At 45.8% G+C, this 21,776-nt stretch overlaps 4 protein-coding genes across 4 annotated transcripts in view; 3 read left to right on the top strand and 1 right to left on the bottom strand.

The window, feature by feature from the left end:
• The window catches only part of mthfd2 (methylenetetrahydrofolate dehydrogenase (NADP+ dependent) 2, methenyltetrahydrofolate cyclohydrolase), a 6,409-nt gene extending 5,171 nt beyond the window's left edge, over positions 1–1,238 (bottom strand). Inside the window, exon 1 of the mRNA XM_035378446.1 lies at positions 1,027–1,238. Coding sequence (XP_035234337.1) covers positions 1,027–1,103 — 77 coding nt within the window. The 5' untranslated portion in view covers positions 1,104–1,238. The remainder of the gene's footprint in view (positions 1–1,026) is intronic.
• A 1,197-nt stretch (positions 1,239–2,435) lies between these two features.
• Positions 2,436–7,316, top strand: mob1a (MOB kinase activator 1A). Its single transcript, XM_035378453.1, has 6 exons — positions 2,436–2,663; positions 4,119–4,285; positions 5,412–5,505; positions 6,191–6,324; positions 6,681–6,844; positions 7,174–7,316. Exons 1-6 carry the CDS (start codon positions 2,650–2,652, stop codon positions 7,249–7,251), a joined length of 651 nt encoding a protein of 216 aa, XP_035234344.1. The 5' UTR covers positions 2,436–2,649; the 3' UTR covers positions 7,252–7,316.
• Positions 7,317–7,373: 57 nt separating this feature from the next.
• On the top strand, positions 7,374–16,244 carry dguok (deoxyguanosine kinase). Its single transcript, XM_035378981.1, has 7 exons — positions 7,374–11,253; positions 12,076–12,185; positions 12,344–12,540; positions 12,870–13,017; positions 13,400–13,515; positions 13,987–14,086; positions 14,501–16,244. The coding sequence occupies exons 1-7, from the start codon at positions 10,947–10,949 to the stop codon at positions 14,525–14,527; spliced, it is 1,005 nt and encodes a 334-aa protein (XP_035234872.1). The 5' UTR covers positions 7,374–10,946; the 3' UTR covers positions 14,528–16,244.
• Positions 16,245–16,417: 173 nt separating this feature from the next.
• Positions 16,418–20,631, top strand: LOC118206363 (nodal homolog). Its single transcript, XM_035378980.1, has 3 exons — positions 16,418–17,869; positions 18,526–19,379; positions 19,557–20,631. Exons 1-3 carry the CDS (start codon positions 17,533–17,535, stop codon positions 19,707–19,709), a joined length of 1,344 nt encoding a protein of 447 aa, XP_035234871.1. The 5' UTR covers positions 16,418–17,532; the 3' UTR covers positions 19,710–20,631.
• Positions 20,632–21,776: the final 1,145 nt, after the last annotated feature.

Here is a 21,776-nt window from a genome sequence, read left to right as displayed (position 1 = left end):
TGGTAAACTTTTCTATTTGTACATATCAAAATAAAATGGGTTTTTAAAGAGAGGTCTGTAAAGACCATACTAGCCAAATATTATGGTTGCAGCCTCACAGAATTATGGTAATGAGAACTGGCCTTCTGACCAAGACCCAAGCCCATATTCTGCGTAGGAGACTTTACATTGGCGGGTTTTAGCAAAGATCCATATTTAAAAACTGCGTCGTGAAAATATTACTTTACTAAGTAGCCCAATACATTGGTCGTTGGCTGACAGCATTCTTGTCACGCTTCAAAACCAGTGTCATGTGAACGCACGCGACCTTTTTTTCTGTGTAATGCTGAGTGATTAAGCAGCGTGAGATAGTGCAGCGAGCTTCCAAATCTGGTAACATAGCAACTCAAATTCAACGATGACCAGGCGGATGAAATGCACTGCATTAACGGCGACAAACGGCAAACAAAAAGCCCGTTGGCAGCATGGTTCCGGGTGATATGCATAGTTAAACTGTGGCGGATATCTGCATTCAAGAACAGCAGGTAGGGCTGCGCAGAGTGTTTTGTTATGCCGCTACAAGCACTATGCGGGGGGTCCTGCAACGCAAGCGTCCAACACGATTTCATCAGCCGCGCTGCAATTACCCAGGAATTGCCTCTAGGGGCGCTATGTGCTATTCATTTATTCAGCTGTTTCACACGTTCGAGCGGTAGCTGCTAACGTTATATAACACGTGTGGTATTATAAACATAAATTCTCACAGGGTTTACTCGCCCTGTCTTCCCGACTCGGGCTTCGTGAAAAATGCCCTGTAAGGTACTCGAATTTATTTACAAGAGCGGGTTTGCAAACGACCCAGCTGCATCGTCATTCGTGTAGGCTACCATTTGCCGCTTTTAGGTATAACGTTGTTCATCTCGATACACAAGATACACACTGGGGAAAAGTTTTAGCGGACTGCTGATGCTGTATCCATAACGACTACCGACAATAATACAGTAGCTACCCATTTCACGTATTTAAAATAATTACTGAATCCCTTACCTTGACGCTGACAAATGAAGTCTACATACTTGATGGGAATTTTGGCAACATTTCCTCAGTGCTCTTAACGTGGCCATTGCGATGTTCTTAAATTATGTATATATATATTTCAAAACCCAAGTTAACTTCAAGGACGGATCGCAGGAGGTTCAGTCCGTGCCGGCTGAGCGGGCAAGCGGTAAGGAAGAGGGAAGAAGTGATGTGAATTTGCTGCCACTCCCTCTTTGTTACTGAGAATTCTGCGTCATGAGTTATTTGAATATTTCTAGCATGGACCACGCCTCCGATTACACATCAAACCACGCCTACCGCAAGTCCGCAACTCACACCGGTGGCTGTCTCTACAGAACTGGACCAATGCCTTGTAAATTTTATAGCAGGGGCCTTGCCCTTGACGATACGATCTCCCCACGTGTTTTACTCGTACTTTAAGACAATGTTTGTACATAGCTTTGGTTAAATGCAAGTGCTAAGCAAGTTTCAACGACAATGTACTGTAACATTCAACATGTATAAGGTAGATGTGTTTTATATTGATAATATAAAATGTGTGTCTTTTCTATACGTTGTGTGTAGTGTTGTGATGTGTGCTGCCCAATAACATTATTTCAGGCAATTGCACAGTTGCAGATTTTATCCTCAAACCTTTTTTTTTTTGTTTTTTTTTTGCATAATTTTCAAGCTTGCCAAATAACAGACATGGGATATGAGGCTTGTGCTGGGCCTAATCTATTTTTTCCCTTAAAGTATCACATTGCTGAATTCGACGAGGCTGATTTCTTGCAAAATTGATATTTAGTAGGAATAAATCTTATAAGGATCATATGAGAATTGGTTGATAACGCACGATTCTGACCAATATTATGGGGACGTATAATGCAACATGCATGCGCCGAATGTAATCATATCATCAAAACTTTTTTATTTCTAATTTATTTTTAAAAAATTCACAAGCAAAGCTATACAGAGACTCGGCAGCTCATTGCTTAACGATAAAATAAGGAAATATTTACTTTCATAAGTTGACGTGTGTTCTCGTCTACTTCTTCCATTACTGTAGAAACGGTTCTGTGTTGTAATATGAAACAGGAAGGTTGTGTTGTCAACATCGCCCAACATGCCTGTCAACATCGGTTTTGATAGCAGTCCCATGTACAAAATTTCTATATCATTCGACCATAAAATTTAGAAATTGTTTTTTTAATATTCTCCATGTCTGATATAATACTTAGAGCGGTAATTTGCATGAAAGTGTGGTACAGCAACTTACGCGGTTGGGTACACCCACAGAGCCTATTACGCTGGTATTACCTCCTTTTTTCTATCCATTTCTATCTGATAAATGATGACGTTACTCCAAGGTTCAGCTCTCGTCCAGCCGGTCCTCTCGCGATAAGGCTTGTTCACGTCACAGTACAGCGGTGCCAAGTGAGAGAGGATCTTGAAAGTTTGTAGCTAGTAGTTATTCATCAAAGGCTAGCGTTAGCTTTAGCGTTAGCTAGCCAGGTAGAAAAAGGAAGAAAAATCGATTTTTTGCTCATCAAATACTCACAACAACACACGTTTTGTTTTTTGCACTGTGTGCACCGTTTCCCAAGTTTCTTTATAACAAAGTTTGCAACAATGAGCTTCCTCTTGTAAGTACTAAAGTGAAAAGGAAGAACGCTTAGCTTGTGGTAGTTGCTAGTTAGCTTCCAAGATCTCTTCCTGTTAGCTATGTAAGGTTTACATGTTTTTTTCGAACGATATGACCGTATATTTTATAAATTGTGGTGAAAGGAAATGGGTATCCGCATCTGTTAAACCGAAGGGTAACTTCTGTGTCTATTAGTTAGCACTGACTTACTTGGATTGCAAAGGCTAGTGATCTGGAACCTATGTTTTTAGCTAACTTTTAGCTACACTATCTGAAATGCTAACGATGGCTTCTACCGTTATACAACTGGTGCTAGCTGGAATAGCATAGCAAATGGTTGTCAGCTAGCTTTATGAGATCCAAGAAAGACGACGCAATGGCTGTCTGCAACAAGTGTTTAGCACTTATAATATTTGTTTCCGCCAACGACAGAACAGAAAAGGGTTGACATATCAAAATTCGGCTGTCAATTATTTTATTTTCAGTTCGCTGTATATTGGCTTGTTTCCAGGAAATGTGAACTCGCTACATTATCAACTATAACTTCTAAAACTGAATAGAAGTTAGTGGGGGGGGGGGGGGGGGGGGGGGAAGGCTACGATTTGACAGCTAGCTAACACTCTTGCAAAATAGTTGTATATCTTGCCGGTTAGCTAACGTTGGTTACTTAGGTGGCCATGCTGATGTACAATTTTTAGTCGATGCGTGTTCTGTGTTTCCCGTTAACTTGTTGGCAATGTGTTAAAGGTGAAAAACTCAGGCTTTCGCACTAACGTTACGCACATCGCGTGCCGCACGGTGGCCCCAGTTTTAAAGGGAAGTCTGGGCAAAACTGAAGTTTTTCAGGAAGTTCTGCGGCGTTTGCCTTACTTGGATGTGTCGAATGTGAATTAAACTGATTCAGCAATTGTTCATACCGTACTTTTTGAAACGAACGACAGCCGCGTTCATTGGCTTTGTCATGCAGTTGTTTATGGATATGAATAAGTTGTAAGATGATAGCTCTTTAATGAGGCCTAGTGATAATTGCGGTTAGAAAATGGATGGCTGGATAGTGAAAATTGCTGTAAGGAAATAAAATGTCTTAAAATGACCTTTTTCATTTCCTTTATGGTCAGACACACTGCTTTGTTGGTAATCCCCATTTTGTTTTACAATTTCTGCTTTGCAGCACTTTATGGAAAATGATTGTGCATTTGCTTTATGAAATTGCACAGCATGGTAGGTTACTAATTGGCTGCACCTTCAAAGCTGTAAAAGTTGTTTGTTTTAACTGTAACCTGAACTGTTCCAGGGACAAAAGAAACTGGGGATCCCCAGCTTTCAATATAACCTTTCATGTCAAAAAGTCGATTTCAAAGGAGTTCCCCTGTTCTCTGTCTCATCCCCTCTAAAAAACGAAACGCCCCCGTCTTATCTCTACACCGTCTGGGACGTTTTTCTCTCTCCCGCCCAGTGGCAGCCGCTCGTCGAAGACGTTCAAGCCGAAGAAGAACATTCCGGAAGGCTCTCACCAGTACGAGCTGCTGAAGCACGCGGAGGCCACGCTGGGCAGCGGGAACCTGCGGCAGGCGGTCATGCTGCCCGAGGGGGAGGACCTCAACGAGTGGATCGCCGTCAACAGTGAGCGGGGGAGTGGGTGTGGGTGTGAGCGGGGGAGTGAGCGGGGGAGTGGGTGTGGGTGTGAGCGGGGGAGTGGGTGTGGGAGTGAGCGGGGGAGTGGGTGTGGGAGTGGGAGTGAGCGTGGGAGTGAGCGTGGGAGTGGGCGTGGGAGTGGGCGTGGGAGTGAGCGGGGGAGTGGGTGTGGGAGTGAGCGTGAGAGTGAGCGTGAGAGTGAGCGTGGGAGTGAGCGTGGGAGTGGGCGTGGGAGTGAGCGGGGGAGTGGGTGTGGGAGTGGGGCGTGGGGCAGGACGTTCACATTCAGGACGTTTAAAAGATGCTCTTATCCAGAGCAACCTGCTCTTCTTGCATTCTCTAACATGCAGTCCATTATCGTGCTGCCCTGGAGTACGGCGGCAGTCCCTCACATGGGAATTAGTCCTGTTTCGGAGTTCCAGGCCCTGTTTTCCTGGCCTTTACAACACACTGCAGGCCAAATCACGAGGCCATGGATACTCAATTCTGGCCCTCCAATCCGAATCCGGCCCTGGTTTTCTTTTTCCCCAGGGAATTAACTGAACAATTAGTGCTACTGATTGGCCAGACTATTCATACCTGACTCCCAGGTAAACGGAGGGTGGAAAAACAAGTACGAATACTCGGGCCAAAATGCTTTAGTGAAGTAAATGTCTTTATATTGATGTTCATTACTTGAGCAACTTTTAGTCAAGTGTCATACTTCTCTTTATTTACTTCCGGCAGAAGCTGAAGCTGCTGGTTTTTTTTAATGGTTCCCCAACCTTGGCGTACGGTGCTCCATGTCAGTCTGGCGTCTGTTAAATTTCCAGGATTCTAGGTGTTGAATTTGGCTGATGGATCCTGTAATGTCCCGCTCCCATTCAACCTTTGACCTGTGACCTTTGTGCACTGACCACCATGGTTCTGACCCGCTGTGTTTAGCGGAATGACCTGCTTAATGGACACCGGGTTCTGTGGGTTCAAGGTCTTATTATGGGATGGCACCCCAGGTTTCCTGTTGGATTTGGCAGCAGAAACCGGGGGTACAGCAGGGTGCTCTTGTTTGCCTGTTGTTGCCCCCTGTGTGTTGAGGGATTATACTGAGACGTGTGTTTCCTGTCGCCTGTTCCAGCTGTGGACTTTTTCAACCAGATCAACATGCTGTACGGCACCATCACCGAGTTCTGCACCGAGACCAGCTGTGCTGTGATGTCCGCCGGTCCCAGGTGAGTGCCCCCCCCGACTGCATGCGTGTGCTGTGCGCATGCGTGTGCGTGTGTGCACGCGTGTCTGCATGCATGCATGTGTATACTGTGTGTATGTGTGTGCGTGTGTGTGTGTAATGTGTGCGTGTGTGCGTGCATGCGTGTGTGTGTGTCTGCATGCATGCATGTGTGTGTATACTGTGTGTGTATGTGTGTGCATGCGTGTGTGTGTGTGTGTGTGCTCTACGCGCATAGCGACACGCTTCAGCTCTGACAGCCAATAAACTGCCTGTTTCCTCTGCCTATTCTGGCACTTCCTGTCTGTACAGTCGTTGTCTTCCAGCTCTGTTTACAGCCTGTAATCAGTAGGAAGTAGCCTCGAGCCAACTTCCTGTCTGCCCATAAGTGTGCGGATAGGCAGAGTATCGTCCCTGTTTCATTCCCTGCCTGCGGGCGAGAAAAACTGATCAGAACAGCTGTTTACAGATAATCAACATGTGATCAAAGAAATGAAGCTTGTCTGTTTCTCCTCTGTGTGAACTTTGTGACTTCTGGCAGTAAACGTGTTTTATTGTCTTTCTGTTTTTAACTGGGGCATTCAAGGTAATGTACCTAGTTTCAGAGTGTAACAGAAATGAGTCTGTGTGACCTGTGACCTCCCTGCTCTCTCTCACTCGCTCTCTGTCTCTCCCCCCCTCCCCCCCAGGTATGAGTACCACTGGGCGGACGGCACTAACATTAAGAAGCCCATTAAGTGCTCCGCTCCCAAGTACATCGACTATCTGATGACCTGGGTCCAGGACCAGCTGGACGACGAGACTCTCTTCCCCTCCAAAATCGGTTTGTGCCCGTGTCCATCTTCTCTCTCTCTGTCTGTCTCTCTTTATCTGTCTGTTTCTCTCTCTCTCTCACTCCCTCTCGCACTCTCTTTCTCTCTCTCTCTTACTTCCTCGCTCCCTCTCTCTCTGTCTCTCTTTCTGTCTGTTGCCTGTATTTCTCTCTGTCTTGATTCAGGGATATATATATAACCCCTGGTGAAGTTTTGGGGTTCAGCAGAGTTTGTGGGCACCATAGATGCAACTCCAGCCTCCCATCCTGTAGTGAGTCGACTTCTGTACCCTCTCAGCCCCCAGCCCCCCCGCCCCCCTCCCTTCCATAACGCGTCTCTCCCCCGTCCTGCCCCTGTCCCTCCCCAGGAGTGCCCTTCCCCAAGAACTTCATGTCTGTGGCGAAGACCATCCTGAAGCGTCTGTTCCGCGTGTACGCACACATCTACCACCAGCACTTCGACTCAGTCATGCAGCTGCAGGAGGAGGCCCACCTCAACACCTCCTTCAAGCACTTCATCTTCTTTGTGCAGGTGGGTCACCGGGAGACTGCGGATGCGCTACATAGAGCTGCGGTCAAAATGGCGGCCATGTTTAATAAAACTCTGTCTGAACGCGTTTACTGAGCAGCAAAGCTGTGAGCCTCCTGCAGATCCATTCTGAGGTCGGCTGGTTGGTTTTTTCTGTGGTTCAGTGTCTGTGTGAAGGATGCTGTCCTGCTGGTTTTCAGTCAACAAACACAGCTTCCTCATTATTATACTACACTGCTGCCCTCGAGTGATGAAGATGTTTTGGTGAATGTTATTTACTGTGAGGCCTGCAGTATTTCTGACTGTGTGTGTGTGTGTGTGTGTGTCTGCAGGAGTTTAATCTGATTGACAGGCGGGAGCTGGCTCCCCTGCAGGACCTGATTGAGAAGCTGGGCTCCAAGGACCGATAGAGTCGTCCTAGCTCCATCCTAGCGCCTCTCTCTCCCCCCCCCCCTCGCTCCCTCTCCCTCTTCCCCCCCCCCCCCCCCTCTCTCTTTCTCCCCCTCTCCTCCCCCCCCCCCTCTCTCTCTTCCCCCCCCCCCCCCTCTCTGTGCCTTGCTGTCTCCTGCCTTCTGTGGTGCATCTGCACTGTGGAACAGACCCTTGCAGACCCTGGTAGAGCACCTCTCACCTCTTCTGTTTCCTCTGTTTCTCAACAGTGCTTGGAGAGCGAAACGCTTTTTAAAAAAAAATAGGCTGTAATGCTGAGGTTTAAAAGCATATTACTGCCTCAGGATTTAGTATTTGTTAAGAAGTAAATGATAATCTTAAGAGCTGTAAGTAAAAGATATTTTAACTCGTCGTGGACCAATACGGTTTGAGGACTTGCGGCTGAAACCGCCATCTTTGAGAAGATTGCTTTCTTAATCACAGTTGAATAGAAATAAGTTTTGTAGGAATTTTTACTCTTGTATTTCAGATTAGATTTTAATTCTACTATTTTTATTTTACTATTATTTTTTTTTAAAGATTTAACATGCCGAAGCTGCATGTTTAAAAACCTTAGGGAATTCATAAAGGGAGAAACGGTGAATATTAACATAAACAGGGCGAGTTCTAATCTAAGGGAAAAGTACTAATTGGCTCAGTGGCTGTCTTCCACATGATCTTCTTAGATTGAGTTTAAATGTTTTTACATTTTACAAAGATCTATTTTAAATTAAAACTAGGTTATTTAAATTGAACCAAGTGTCAGATATAGTGATCTGGGGAAAAATATATATAGTCTATTGAGAATTTATGAGACGTGAAGATGTTTAATTTCAATCATGTGTAGCACAAACATGCTGTGGAAGGACGAAGGAGTTTGAATGTCAGTGTTGTCTGTATACATTGTGTTTCAACATAAACGTCAGTATCCAATCAAATCCTTTTTTACAAGCAAGACATTTTTACTTTTTTTTTTTTTTACATTTTTACTTTTACATTTATGCGAAAGTGCACATAGTCTCCGCAGTAAGCAGGCTGGCCTCTCATCTTGAGTCAAGGAAATAATTCCTGAAATGTTTTACTTACTTGAAGAAAAAGGCTTCAGTCAGAATTTTTCCAAATTATTTTTCCATACTATGTACTTGTTTCAGTTACTCTGCAGGGTAGTTCAACAGGTGTTCATACCTTTTCAGTTAAAATCAAAAACCTCAGTAATTAACCACTTGAGTGGAGTGTTTATCCCAGTTAGCCATTTTTCCTGTTTTTGCCACTTGAATCTTTCCCTGTGTAGTTATCACCATGAAGAAAGAACAGTTGAGTTAAATAATCCAGATTTACACGTGGTGTGCGTCAGTTCAGGCTCAACACATAAATGCCTGTGCCTGCTCAATTGGGGAAAAATATTTTGTGTGAACTTTAAAAGAGAACGTCCAATAGAAATATTTGAATAATATGTACATCGGAAGCAATATTACCTTGAGTTAAAATTGTGATTGTGTTTATTTCTGTTTTTGCAAAGATACTTGATTTTTCAGGACATACTGTTGCAAATATTGTATGTTAAAAAAAAACTTTTTTTTGAAAAACTTTTTAAGGGATATTCACTCCGAGATGTTTTTTTCCTCCATCTGTTTTCTGGGTATGTGTGTTAGGGTTGAGGTTGGGGTTAATTTAGGGCCCGTCTCTTTGTTGGGTATGTGTGTTAGGGTTGGGGTTGGGGATAATTCAGGGCCTGTCTCTTTGCAGGGTATGTGTGTTAGGGTTGGGGTTGGGGTTAATTCAGGGCCTGTCTCTTTGCTGGGTATGTGTGTTAGGGTTGGGGTTGGGGATAATTCAGGGCCTGTCTCTTTGCAGGGTATGTGTGTTAGGGTTGGGGTTGGGGTTAATTCAGGGCCTGTCTCTTTGCTGGGTATGTGTGTTAGGGTTGGGGTTGGGGATAATTCAGGGCCTGTTGCTTGCTGTGTCCTGCAGTACAGACAGAAGGCTGTGGAGTTGCTCTGTACTTCAGACAATGACTGAAATGCACCTGTGGCTATTCTGGAGACCTGAGCTGAGTTTGGACTGTGGCCATTTTTCTGACCGTGTTCCAGAGGCATTTCCTGTGTAAACTTGGGGTTGCACAGTGAACATCCGAGACTGAATCGTGTCTGCTTGCTTGTTCCAGCTGCGTGAGGAGGCCTGTTAGATCAGTGTTTCTCCACCATGGTCCTGGGGACACGCGTCATTCAGCTGGTCTCATTAGACCCAGCTGGTGATTACTGCGAACGTTAATCACAAAAACTCCATTACTGACCTGGGCTCAACATCACTGCTGAGGTCTGTTGTGAATGGAACGATGTAGCCGGAAGGGTCTTTGTAAGGTGCAGGGAACAGGAAATTGTAATGTTTGCGTTTCTTGATCTTTAGGTGGGCAAAAGCACTCCTCCTGACCGTGCTTTACTTTCACACACGACTGTCGTACAGCCTGTTTGCTGTCGAGATGCTGAGTACAGGTTGATATTAAAGTAAGAGTGAAAGTTGGTTAAAAGCGGTGTGAACACATTGCAGTATAGAGTCAGGACCAGGGTGAGAAACGCTGTATATGACCTGGACCGTTTGAGCGGATTGGGTAAAAAAAAAAAAAAGAAACGGTAAACCGCTATTGGGCATGGTCTGTGCTGTGCTGTGCTGCGCAATGTCTGTTCATGTGCTAATGTGGCTAGTCTTCATTTTAAAAATCCACCACTCCATTCCTTTCCTTTAATTTACATGTTTCTTTTATAATCTGTCTGTGTATATAGTCTAGTTTTATCTGTTTTAACTCTTGTGTCCATTCAAGAACTTGTTTTGCTTCTAGGTCATTTCTCCACATCAAAGATTTGGAATTTTACATTATTATATGGCAGAATAGTTTAGACAAATCTTTTTTCTTTTTTTAAATATGAGATCTTTGTATATTTTATGTTTTTTAAAATGTGTGCATCTTTTGGAGGTATAGCATTTTATGGAATAAGTGCATAACTACCATTCTTGTCAGTTTCATTGTTTTAAGGAAATTATTTTTCCGAGAATCTTGGAGGCAGAATTGTGCCTTAGGGGGACGCCGTCCGTGCAGGCTGAAATGTCCGTATCCACCACAGTAGCTTGCTGTAAAATTAAATAAAGAGAGAATATGTTACATATTTGCTTTTCCTTCTCTTTGTGTATGCGTTTGCTTTTGGTTCAGAAATCTTTATCAGCACAGCTACGGTAAATGTCAGAATGCATAATAGAAACGTGTGTTTCTGTGGCCATTTAACAGGAAAACGCATAAAGATTGGGAGTGCTGTTGGTGGCTCCTGTAGTTTAATACCGTCACCTCTTAAGCTGCATGTTTCAGTCTCAATTTGTATACTCAGTAGGCCAACTTGTTTGACCCTCCAGTATACCAGCGCTATAAAAAAAATAATTTTAAATGACAGCCATTTACGACACCCGGAAATGAATTCGGTAACTAAGTCACATGGTGAAAACATCCGGGCCGTACAGGAAGAGCGGAGAAATGTGTCGAGTTTTTCAACGCTACTGAGTCAATAGAGAAAGCATGCGTTGCCCGTCCCATATCGGGATACCGCGTTGTCTGTAGCTTGCAGTAATGTTTATAGCATAACTGGCAAATTTGCTAATTACCATTAGCCTACCTTCCAAATATAAGGTAATGTCTCGCGCCGTGTGCTTAATGTTAGCTTTTGGATCCAGAAGTTTGAATTCAGTATCCGTTTGTGAGGCTAAACGCATATTGATCGTTTCCACACGGTTCCTGTGCACCCGTTACACCAACGCTGGCCTGTCAGTAACAGGTCGCAGTCTCGTTCTTGGCGCCTGTCCGGATGACGGGTCGGGGGTCTGGTGGAAAATAGCAGCGCTGCCCAAGCGCGTTTGTTTCTTGGGAGGGTTGCACACGGATTCTAAACAAATGAATGATGTTAGTCGGGTCAAAAGAGTTTCTGTGGAGGGAAACATTGGTGAGTCCTTTGCTTATTTACTCTTTTATTAAATGGCTGGCTAACTATATCAGTTGTGTTATTACTAATTGTTAGCTAACTACCAAATATTAACTGTCCTTAATAAAGTGCTTTTATTGTGGATCTTTGTAGCCATTGTAGATGGGAAATATTGTCACCTCGATGTATTATTGAACTTTTAAACAAGGAGCATTACCGCTGGATGAATTTACTCAATTTGTTGACTTTATACGTACCGTTAAGTTAATGCTACATACGTTAATGTGTTGCATTTTACCGATTGTAAGTTAGAACTTGCAAGCATTTTGGAGTAAGGCATTTTTTCACATTTTTAATGTGAAAACCTCAATGTTACTTTTATTTGATAAATATAGTTTTCAATGTTTACGTGTAGCCTACGTGTTTTAACTAAATTAGATCACAAAGTGCTCTTGCATTCCAGTTAACAGTTGGTAATTTGATCGATTTGGCTGCAGTAACATAACAGTGCTTCTCATAACAGGTCATTCTACCCAGAAATGATCGCCATTTTCCTACTACTTAAGTGTACCTAGTTCTCTGTTTACCGACAAACTAGACTGTATCTGCCACCGTTTCAAGCCTGGTCTTGAAAACCCCCCGAGGGTACATGACCTGACAAGCTATTTCACGAAGTGACTACTGTGTGTAAAAAAAATAAATAAAAAAAACCTCCTAACGTCTGTGCAGAATTTACCTTTTTCTAATTTCCATTTATGCCCCCTTGTTCTAGCCTACTAACAGACAACATTAGACTGCGGAATGTTAATATAGGGTGATCCTATCTGCCTTTGTCCCAATCAGCTGTGGGCAAATCGACTTTCGCGCGGCTTCTGCAGTCTGAAAACGAGGACTGGGAAGTTGTGCAAGAACCAGTCGGCAGGTGGCAAAATGTGGAAGGCACGTCGTCACAGGTAGTTCTGACATCTTTCAAATAAATGAAATAATATTTTTCCTTCTGCTGCTCTGTAAAGGGTTCTTTGTGACGGTTCTCTGGAGAAAGCGCTGTTCAGACAAAATAGGTTTGACCGGATGTCCCTCCCCTCTCTGCCGCTCTGCCCTGGTGCCCCAGGCCTTGGAGTCTCCCCAGCAGGCAGTGAGTAACCTGCTCCAGATGATGTACCAGGACCCCCAGCGCTGGTCCTACACCTTCCAGACCTTCTCCTGCATGAGTCGCATGCGGACCCAGCTGCAGCCGCTCCCCCCGCACCTGCTCCGCCCCCAGAGCACACCTGTGCAGGTGTTTGAGCGCTCCGTCTACAGCGACAGGTGAGGCATGTTGGGTGGGGGCGGCATTCACCGGGGGGAAAAAATAGTGCTTCAAGTGTTGGTAGAGCTGTGATCATTGTGAATTTTGCTTTTCTTTCTCATGTAATGGAAATGAAGGTGTGATTCAGTATTTGTACAGGTTAGGCTACATTTTAAGTGATTGAGTTGCTTAGAAGCCAGGTAGATGCATGTATAAAATGGATTCTGCCATCCCATTCCAGTTGAGTAAATTTGAGAAATTGTGGGTGTTTTGACCTGATCCTTCGCTGTCGCTCTTCCTGTCTCCATGGCGCTGTGCCTCTCTCCCTGATTGGCTGGCACTCCCGCAGGTATATCTTTGCCCTGAACATGTTTGAGCTGGGATGCATCAGCCCCACAGAGTGGGCTGTGTACCAGGGCTGGCACTCCTTCCTGCTGGAGCAGTTCGGCCCGCGTCTGCAGCTGGAGGGGATTATCTACCTGAGGGCCCCGCCCGAGGTGAGCACCCGCCCGCCCACACTGAGCACCAATCACAGGCTCTCTGTCACTCAGAGCACCTCCCACCCCCACCGAGCACCAATCACAGCCTCCCTCTCACTCAGAGCCCCACCCACCCACACCGAGCACCAATCACAGCTTCCCTCTCACTCAGAGCACCACCCACCCCCACGAGCACCAATCACAGCCTCCCTCTCACTCAGAGCACCACCCATCCGCACTGAGCACCAATCACAGCCTCCCTCTCACTCAGCATCTTTCAGGGTACCACCCACCTGCAATGAGCACCAGTCACAAAAATATCACACTTTTTAAAAAATTATTTTTGAATCATTATTATTACGAACAACAAATAATTAAAAAATCATGCTGTCCTTGACAGACATGTATGCATCGGCTGAGGAAGCGGGGGCGGCAGGAGGAGAAAGAGGTGGAGCTTGCGTACCTGGAGAAGCTGCACACTCAGCATGAGAACTGGCTGGTGAACAAGAGCACAGAGTGAGAAGCCTGTCTGTCTGCCTGCCTGCCTGTCTGTCTGCCTGCCTGTCTGTCCGTCTGCCTGTCTGTCTGCCTGCCTGCCTGTCTGTCTGTCTCTATCTGTCTGTCTGTCTGTCTGTCTGTCTCTGTCTGCCTGTCTGTCTGTCTGCCTGCCTGCCTGCCTGCCTGCCTGCCTGTCTGTCTGTCTCTATCTGTCTGTCTGCCTGTCTGTCTATCTGTCTGTCTGTCTGTCTGTCTGTCTGTCTGTCTGTCTGTCTGTCTGTCTGTCTGTCTGTCTGTCTGTCTATCTGTCTGTCTGTCTGATGGCTGATGCTTGAACTGAAAACTATTTCCGTAGAGGTATTCTTATAGGCACCAGGAGCCAGCAGAGACTTTCTTCTTTGTGTTCTCTCTGTTCAGCTGAACTTCAGTTCCCAGCATGTAACAGGCTGATGAATGTCAAACTGATCTTTCGTCCTCTGTGTCTGTCAGGCTGCACTTTGAGCACCTGAAGCAGGTCCCTGTGTTGGTGCTGGATGCCGGTGTGGAGTTTGAGAGGGATGTGGAGGTGCGGGAAAGACTCCTTGCCCAGGTAGTCCTGTCTGTCTCCTCTAGCTCGTATGGGTTAACTCTGTATGGTGTGATGTCACAAACATGTGATTAGAATGTCCTTAACTGAACTTCCTAATGCTGCTGGTAACTGAAAGCAGCAGAGTTCTAGAACACTGACGAGGAATTTTTTTTGGGGGGGGAGGGGGGAGTAACGCTCTTCTGAGAGTTGATCTGACACTGTCCATTGTACACACATCCTGGGATTGACGCAGTCAAAAATTGGATGAAGTTCCTCTTTTCAGCACTTAGGGGCGCTGTTGTCTTTGTTTTCCCTCATTTTTATGCTCTTTGAAAAAGATTTTAGATTTTACATTTTATTCCAAGTTTTTTTATTTTTTATAATTGTGTTATGTTTTGCTGGTCTGTAATGCAGAATATATTTCATTCTGCTCAGGTGAAGGCTTTCTTCGATGGGTTGTGAAGGACGGGTCATGGCCTTCCTAATCTCACAGAGCTAAGAAGCTGTCCAGCACCAGGATTTGCTGTCATCCCACACATCATGAGCTAACAGAAGAAACGGCCAGAAGTACACACACACACACACACACACACACACTCAACTTCACACACCCACGCTCAAGCACACTCATTCACATGCTGGCGTGGTTTACACGTTTACAGAAAACGAGAACAAGGATTTAATGAGTTCCTGTTCCCAGAGCCCTTTGGACCGCTTCCTACACAGAGCGTCTGAGAGACTCCCTTAAACTGCGAATTCAGCTAGCATAAGCTAAGTGAGCCGCTGACTTCATAGTACTCCTTCTGAGGTCAAACCCACACAATAACCACAAAACCTCTTCTTGACCAATAGGGGATTTCGTAAGGAAATGCTTCTGATTGGTGCTCCACAAGACCTGGAGTTATGTGGCTGAAAAGGGGTGCTTGGATGTACCCAAGTGTTAAATGTGAGATTTTATGGACACACAATTAGTGATGTCACAAGAGTAATGCGTTACCCTAAAGCAGTGAGAAATGAATGGTGAGGGACTCGAATGTCCCTTGTTTTTCCGTTATAATCGAATTACATTTCTTGAAGGTGTGTGAACTGTTTTTTGTTTTGATTTTAAGTCAATTGATTTTTGATACATGGACTGAAGTGCTGATGCTCTTTTATTAGGTTAATTTTCGTGAAATACTACCTGATTTGTTTTTTTTTTGTTTTGTTTTTTTTACAACGCACATAACCTCTCCAGCTCAGAAATGCCAGGAAACGGATGGTTAGACCCACGATTGGAATGTAGAGCACGTTGTCACAGTTAAGATGCTATTATCAAGATGCTGTGCTTTTAAAATATTTTGATGTGTTTTAGATGTAATTCCATGTGCATTGTTGTGATTTCAAAGCCCTAACTGTTGAAAAATGTTAACGGTTAAACAGTGATTCATTTGACCTCCCGCACAGAATTTATCTGCAAAGCAGTGATTTGCAGAGACTTCCGCTTGCTTTACACAGCAGCCGATTCAAGCCCGGGAATTTGAATTCTCATCATAGCTGAGAAGTCGTTGAGCTCCTCCTCGCGCCTGTTGTGTCAACCAGAGGGAAGCAGACTTTAGTGCGTCATCTACAGTCCACCTTATCATTAATACAGTAATTTGAAAAAACAAAAAATGTAAGATTTCTGAAACGTTTTCAGCTTCCATTGATTAAAGTGATTAAAACGATCACGAGATCTCTGGAAGATCAGAATTGCCTGCGCGTAATCACGGGCGTGTGACGTACACACGTTCGGCAAAATATACGAACATTTACTTAAATATGATACCTTATTTTTTATATGTATTTATTTGATAGGGACCGTGGGCAGCCGTTGCCCCGAGGAGTCTGGCGCATGCATTTCTAATACGATTCTGAACAATTAATGAATTTGCTGTTTTAATTAGTTCAGCCATCACCGAATAGGCTATATCTATATATGTGAGTATGCTTTGGTTACGCTTGCTTCATTTTTACCATAATAAAAACGTAAGCAGTACTTTTTCATTATGGTATTAACTTTACGGGAAAGTTGTTTGGGGTTTATATTTTGGGCGAAACTTCAAGGATTAGTCTACTTTATATCAAAGTGGTACGATAATTCTCTGTAAGATTGGTGTCAAAATAGTATATATAATTAAATACGAAGTGGATGGATTGTTAATGAATGTCGTTTGAAGATTAATTTACTTCCGTGCACTTAAAAGCTTTTTGCCATATCAAAATCTGTGTGATGTCTTGTGTCTTGTCTTTGATATCTTTTCACTCATTTCGAGATCAGACAATCCACCTTTTGTTATCCAAATAACCTACACGTTCGCACTGCTGCTTCTGTCGATGCTGCGTTTAACATGACGGCCAGATCAATCGGCATTCGTGTTCTGAGCACGTCTTATATTCTTTGTCATTATGCTGTTATTACAGTTTAATATTGAGAACCGGTATAAATGGGTTGAGTAATTGAGGTGGATTTCGTCTTCTGGAATTCATGTCGTGGCTTACTTTAGTTACAAATCGTTCTTAATGTGTAACAGAATTACTAGTTAGAGTGCATGCAGTAAATGTTAATGCACATTTGAAGTTTTAAAATAATAATTTAGGCCTAAGTATTCTAGGACTACATTATTGTGTGTGTTTTTTTTTTTGAGTAAATATGAATATAAGTAATATAATTACTCTACTTTATAGACATTAGACAAAATGGTTTAATAGGCATTAGACTTATTAAACTGCACAGTCACCTTTTATTTGAAAATAACCGTTTATCTCTTTCTTGAGTTGTCTATATTATAGTCTATCAATATTACAGCATGTCATTGATCAAATGGATAACTTAACTACACTTATCTTTCAGGGTTTTACTGTGATTTACAGGCGATCATACCAAATAGGTTACGCCTGAGCATGAAGTAAAACGGAGCTCATAAAAATATTTTTAATTGTAGCCTTCTTGCAGTTGGGCTATATTATTACTTCTTGCACTTTAAAGATAGAAATAAATGTGGATACGCATATAGTCAAGATCACACTAAGAGCATCCTGATTCAAGGGTTTCTTTTAACCACGTCTAATACAGATGTTTCGTTAACTAATGTTATTGTTAAGAATTCTTATCAAAGGGCCCTTCCAATATACAACACAAAAGGATTAGAGTCCTCGCGCCTCATGAATACGGAAGGACCGATGGTTTCGAGGGACACTGAACTTGACAGGGTTAACCCTATCCATCCCGAGGTGTTCTGTGGATCAGAGCGGACTTCAAAGCCCCGCGGACGGGAGGTCATCAAAGGGCAGCTGTCCGCTATAAATGCTCGGGCCCCGCGGCGTCCTTGCTTCTTCACTCTTTCGCCTGACAGGGAAGGAGAAGGAAGCTAAGAACGCCGTCTCTGCATTTGTTACAGTGAATGTGACAGCTGCACATCTCACCAGGATAAAAAACCCCGTCTTCCATCATGGAGAGCTTCGTTCAGGCCGCCTTCGTCTCTCTGCTCATGTTCCTGGGAAGCGCTGGAAGCTCGCGACCGACCGCGCGCTCCAGTAAAGCGCCTCTCAGCGGGGCTCCGAGCTTCCATCAGCCCGGCGGGGGTCATTTCATCTCCGACTCCAGTTTCGGATTTAAAGGTTCCGCGTACCACCCCAGTCGATACCCGCTGTACATGATGCAACTTTACAGAACCTTCAAGACCGGAGAGGCGGCGAGGACCACGGCGCCCGGTCCTGTTAGGAGCAAGGGCACTGACAACCCGGCAATGCACGGCTCCGACTCCGTTTTGAGCCTGATTGCAAAAAGTGAGTAACCCTTAAACGTTTATGTGTGTGTGAGAGAGAGACAGAGAGAGACAGAATGCTAGAGAAAAACGTTAATCGTAATAAGACATTCATTAACATATATAAATTTTTATTTAAATTATTAGGACCGGTCATTTTTAACTTGATCAATTTTTATTTTTTCCTGAATCCGCACCAACATTGCATATAATGCTGAGTCGATTAGTGTCCTTTGAGTCAAGGGGTCCGTTGAATTGTCCGCGCTGTCGTCGGGCTCATTCAGGTGGTACGCGCGTTATCTGCGGTTATCGGACCCTCCCCTTTTACAGCTGGGGAGTGTCACAATGCTTATTCGACTTTAAAGAGGCTGTTCTGTTTTATGTGCGCGCGCGTGTGTATTAGCGGATTCCCAGACGTCTGTTACAAACCTGACCGCGAGGGAGGTTGAATACACATCGCCCTCCACCTCTGTGGCATCCTCACAGCCTAACCAAATATCTCATGTGTTTTGATATTTAGTTCATGCCAGTCTCACGAGCACAGTGTCTGTTGTACTTCTGGCCCTCAAAATGAATCAGATGTCACTCAGTTCCTCTGCTTACTTGCAAATCAAACATATTACCAACAGTGCTGTTGGTGCTTGAATGAGTTTCTCATTTTACTCTTTGTCTCTCCAGGTTGCCATCAGGTTGGCGAGAGGTGGACCGTCACATTCGACATGTCCGCCATCTCCACCGGCGACGACATCCAGCTGTCCGAGCTGCGCTTCCGGCTGCCCGCGTTCTCCGCCACGGAGCGGGTGACGATCGACGTGTTCCACTCGCGCACGCCGCCGTGCGCCACCCCCGGTGCCCACGCCCCCCGCGGCCCGCCCTCCTGCCCGGAGGAGCGCCTCTTCCTCGGACGTTTCAGCGCCACCCCCCGCGCCCGCGCCTCCTCCTGGGAGGTCTTCAACGTGACGGCGCTGCTCAAGTTCTGGCAGCGCCAGGGGGAGGTGGGGCCTAGCCCGCCCGAGCAGGAGCAGGAGGAGGAGGAGGAGCAGGGCAGCGGGGAGGAAGACGTGGACGCACGCAACGGCACGCGGAGGAGAGTGCGGCACCCGACCGCCAACCGAGTCACGATGGTGGTGTTCTCCAAACGCAACCCGGCCCGGGCCGGCCCCCACGCCCCCACCCTCATCCGCACCGTGGAGCGCTCCAGGCACGTGACCCGGGCCCGTGCCGGCGGGGACGGGCCGAACCGGCGCCGCAAGCGGAACCGCCACGCGGACGACCGGGTGCGCGAGGCGGGGGGTTTGGCGGACGTGGCGGGCGTGGGGGGCGTGGCGGGGGGCGTGGCAGCCGCGGCGGCCCTGCCGAACACGCCGGAAAAGCCGCTCTGCAGAAAGGTGGACATGTGGGTGGACTTCGACCAGATCGGCTGGAACGAGTGGATCGTGTACCCGAAACGCTACAACGCCTTCCGCTGCGCGGGAGACTGCCCCACCCCCGTGGACGAGTCCTTCCGCCCCACGAACCACGCCTACATGCAGGTAAGGCCCACTGGTCTCTTTGGGGTAATGTTTTTGGTGTTCGGACTGTACACTTTGTAGGTATTTGTTTGATGTTTCAGTTGTAGTTGTGTAGCGTGACATCCTGGTTCTGATGTTGCTGAGCTGATCTCTGTAAAATGGCTGACGTTGTGTTCTCTGGTCTCCCCCCCGATGCAGAGCCTGCTGAAGCTGTACCACCCGAACCGTGTGACCTGCCCGTCCTGCGTCCCCACCCGCCTCAGCCCCCTTTCCATGCTGTACTACGAGAGCGACGGCGTGGTCCTGCGCCACCACGAGGACATGATTGTGGAGGAGTGCGGCTGCCACTGACCCTTCCCAGCATCCTTTGCCTGAGCTGACGCCTGCACTGCAAAGCCTTACTGGGGCCTCACACCGCTGATCCAGGATCAGTTTCCCCTGTGCTATCCTGGCCTGATCCTCCATCAGCACTCCTATTCTGAGGCGCATTGGGAATCCAGGTCCATGACTTCCCTGGAGAGGAGCTCCAGTGGACTACAATTCCCAGCATGCTCACACATGAAGGGACACATGGAAGGAGACATAAAATGAAGCAACAGCAAGTGCGTTTACTTTGTTGTACTTTGGGCCTTTTTTCTGCATGTTCAGCTTGGTTGGACTCCCATTGCAATTCAGTCAATTAGGAAATGACGTGATCTTCGGTGAACTGAAAGATGTTCCGTGAAAGGAACTGAATTTCAATTCATTTTTTGAACTGATTGAGTTGAGATTGCATTTGCCTCAGCCTTGGTGTTCAGGGAATCTTTATTCTTATGCACATAACGTAATGGCCATTGGCCATGAAAGCTCTTTCTGTTGCTATTGAAGAGTGATACTTTTCACTCCTCGTGCCAGTACTGCAGTATTTAATATTTAAATACTTCAGATGGAAATGTTTTTTAAAATTGTATTAAGAATCAGAATGTTTGTTCGCGAGATTAAAAAAAAATACTTGCACATTTACGGTAATATTTAAGCTGTGCTTATTTAGTGATTGTAGCCAGGTCATATGCAGAAGTATATTACATTCAATGTGTAATATTTGAGACCTTATTTAAGGCTCCACATCTCCAATCACCAATTCAGACATTTTTATTAATTAATTTGAACTGCCTTAATTAACAAAATATCTGTGACTGCTTTGGAAATGTATCACATTCACTTATATACTAGTACTTTCTGATATAATTAAAGTTTTATTTTTGTAAATAATGATAATGTTCAAAAATAATAAAGCATGATATTCTATTGATCTGAAAGTGGTGTGCAGCTTTTAAAATCAATTTTGTTTTTCTCTCAGCTGAAAATTGTGCATTACTTGATTTCCGCAGGTTGCTTGTGTCTTTTGAAATATGCAAAGCACATCCTCGCCTGTCCTTGTATTTATATTAGCACTGTGCTAAACAAGCTTTTGAAATAGTTTGAGTTTAGTTATTAAGCTTTAGACAAATACAGGGGATGTTTTTTTTTTTGTTTTTATTAGTGCATTTCACTTTTTCTTTTTTTGACACTTTCGCTCCTGGGAATTCCTATACCATGGTCCTTGTAGAGAAGTGATTCCTGGGGGTTTTTGGTTTCTGACCTGTGATCTTGGACAGGCGTGTAGTGTAGCAGTTAGGGGACCGGGCTGACCACAGGTGGGGGTCTGGAGTCGTGCCCTCAGGCACAGGCACGTCAGTCTAATTGCTGCGGTGCATCCCGGCCGTACGCAGACGGCACGCAGGACTGAGCCGTGCCCGTCGCTCTGGGAGAGAGCATCTGCTCAACGCGAGTGCGCGTCTGCGACCTCTGACCCCTGCGGTCTAATCAGGGGGTCTGGGAGGAGGGTGCACCTCCTTCTTTTTTGCGGCGTCCTGGCGGCGGGACCCGAGGGAGGGAGAGAGCGAGGGAGGGGGGCAGGGGGGGGGGGGGGGGGTTTATGGCCCCTGTGTGACCAGCTGCCTGCAGACGCCCGTTCACCGGTCCGCTCCACATTCCCCATCCCGCCGCCGGGGGCGTAGCGAGGGGCCTAACGGCGCCCATGTGGGACGGCCCGTTCCAGCCCGCCGGAGCGATGCAGAGGGGATCCAGGGGCGCGCTGTTTACTTTTTAGGAGGGGGAGGGGTAGGGGGGTCAGGAAGTGAAACTGGCTGTAAGAGGCAGGGTCTGTACCTGGGGGGCGAACGGTGTGGGAATGAGGGGGGTGGGGTGGGGTAACGACAAGACGCCAAGAGGCTACTGTGTGCTGTGGGCCGGCGGGATAGGATGGGGCGGGTAGGGGTGTTAAAGTGGAGTAAAAACATCCTACTCCGCCCCCCCACGTCATCGATTTACATCAGTGAACAGCAGTTTCGGTGTCCAGGCACCTGCATGTCCGTGTGTTCCTTTGGCTCGGCTGCA

Source organism: Anguilla anguilla, chromosome 10, assembly GCF_013347855.1.
Source record: "Anguilla anguilla isolate fAngAng1 chromosome 10, fAngAng1.pri, whole genome shotgun sequence".
NCBI lineage: Eukaryota > Metazoa > Chordata > Actinopteri > Anguilliformes > Anguillidae > Anguilla > Anguilla anguilla.
The sequence above is the reverse complement of the archived record's forward strand: the minus strand, read 5'-3'. Positions and strand labels throughout refer to the sequence as shown.

Bases quoted from the DNA above. Each gene is read 5' to 3' on its own strand.
- LOC118206363 (XM_035378980.1), top strand. From the start codon at position 17,533: ATGGAGAGCTTCGTTCAGGCCGCCTTCGTCTCTCTGCTCATGTTCCTG. The intron at 17,870-18,525 runs GTGAGTAACCCT...TTGTCTCTCCAG, and splicing joins TTTGAGCCTGATTGCAAAAA to GTTGCCATCAGGTTGGCGAG. The intron at 19,380-19,556 runs GTAAGGCCCACT...CCCCCGATGCAG, and splicing joins CGAACCACGCCTACATGCAG to AGCCTGCTGAAGCTGTACCA.
- mob1a (XM_035378453.1), top strand. The intron at 5,506-6,190 runs GTGAGTGCCCCC...CCTCCCCCCCAG, and splicing joins GTGATGTCCGCCGGTCCCAG to GTATGAGTACCACTGGGCGG. The intron at 6,845-7,173 runs GTGGGTCACCGG...GTGTGTCTGCAG, and splicing joins ACTTCATCTTCTTTGTGCAG to GAGTTTAATCTGATTGACAG.
- dguok (XM_035378981.1), top strand. From the start codon at position 10,947: ATGTCTCGCGCCGTGTGCTTAATGTTAGCTTTTGGATCCAGAAGTTTG. The intron at 11,254-12,075 runs GTGAGTCCTTTG...TGTCCCAATCAG, and splicing joins TTCTGTGGAGGGAAACATTG to CTGTGGGCAAATCGACTTTC. The intron at 13,516-13,986 runs GTGAGAAGCCTG...TGTGTCTGTCAG, and splicing joins CTGGTGAACAAGAGCACAGA to GCTGCACTTTGAGCACCTGA.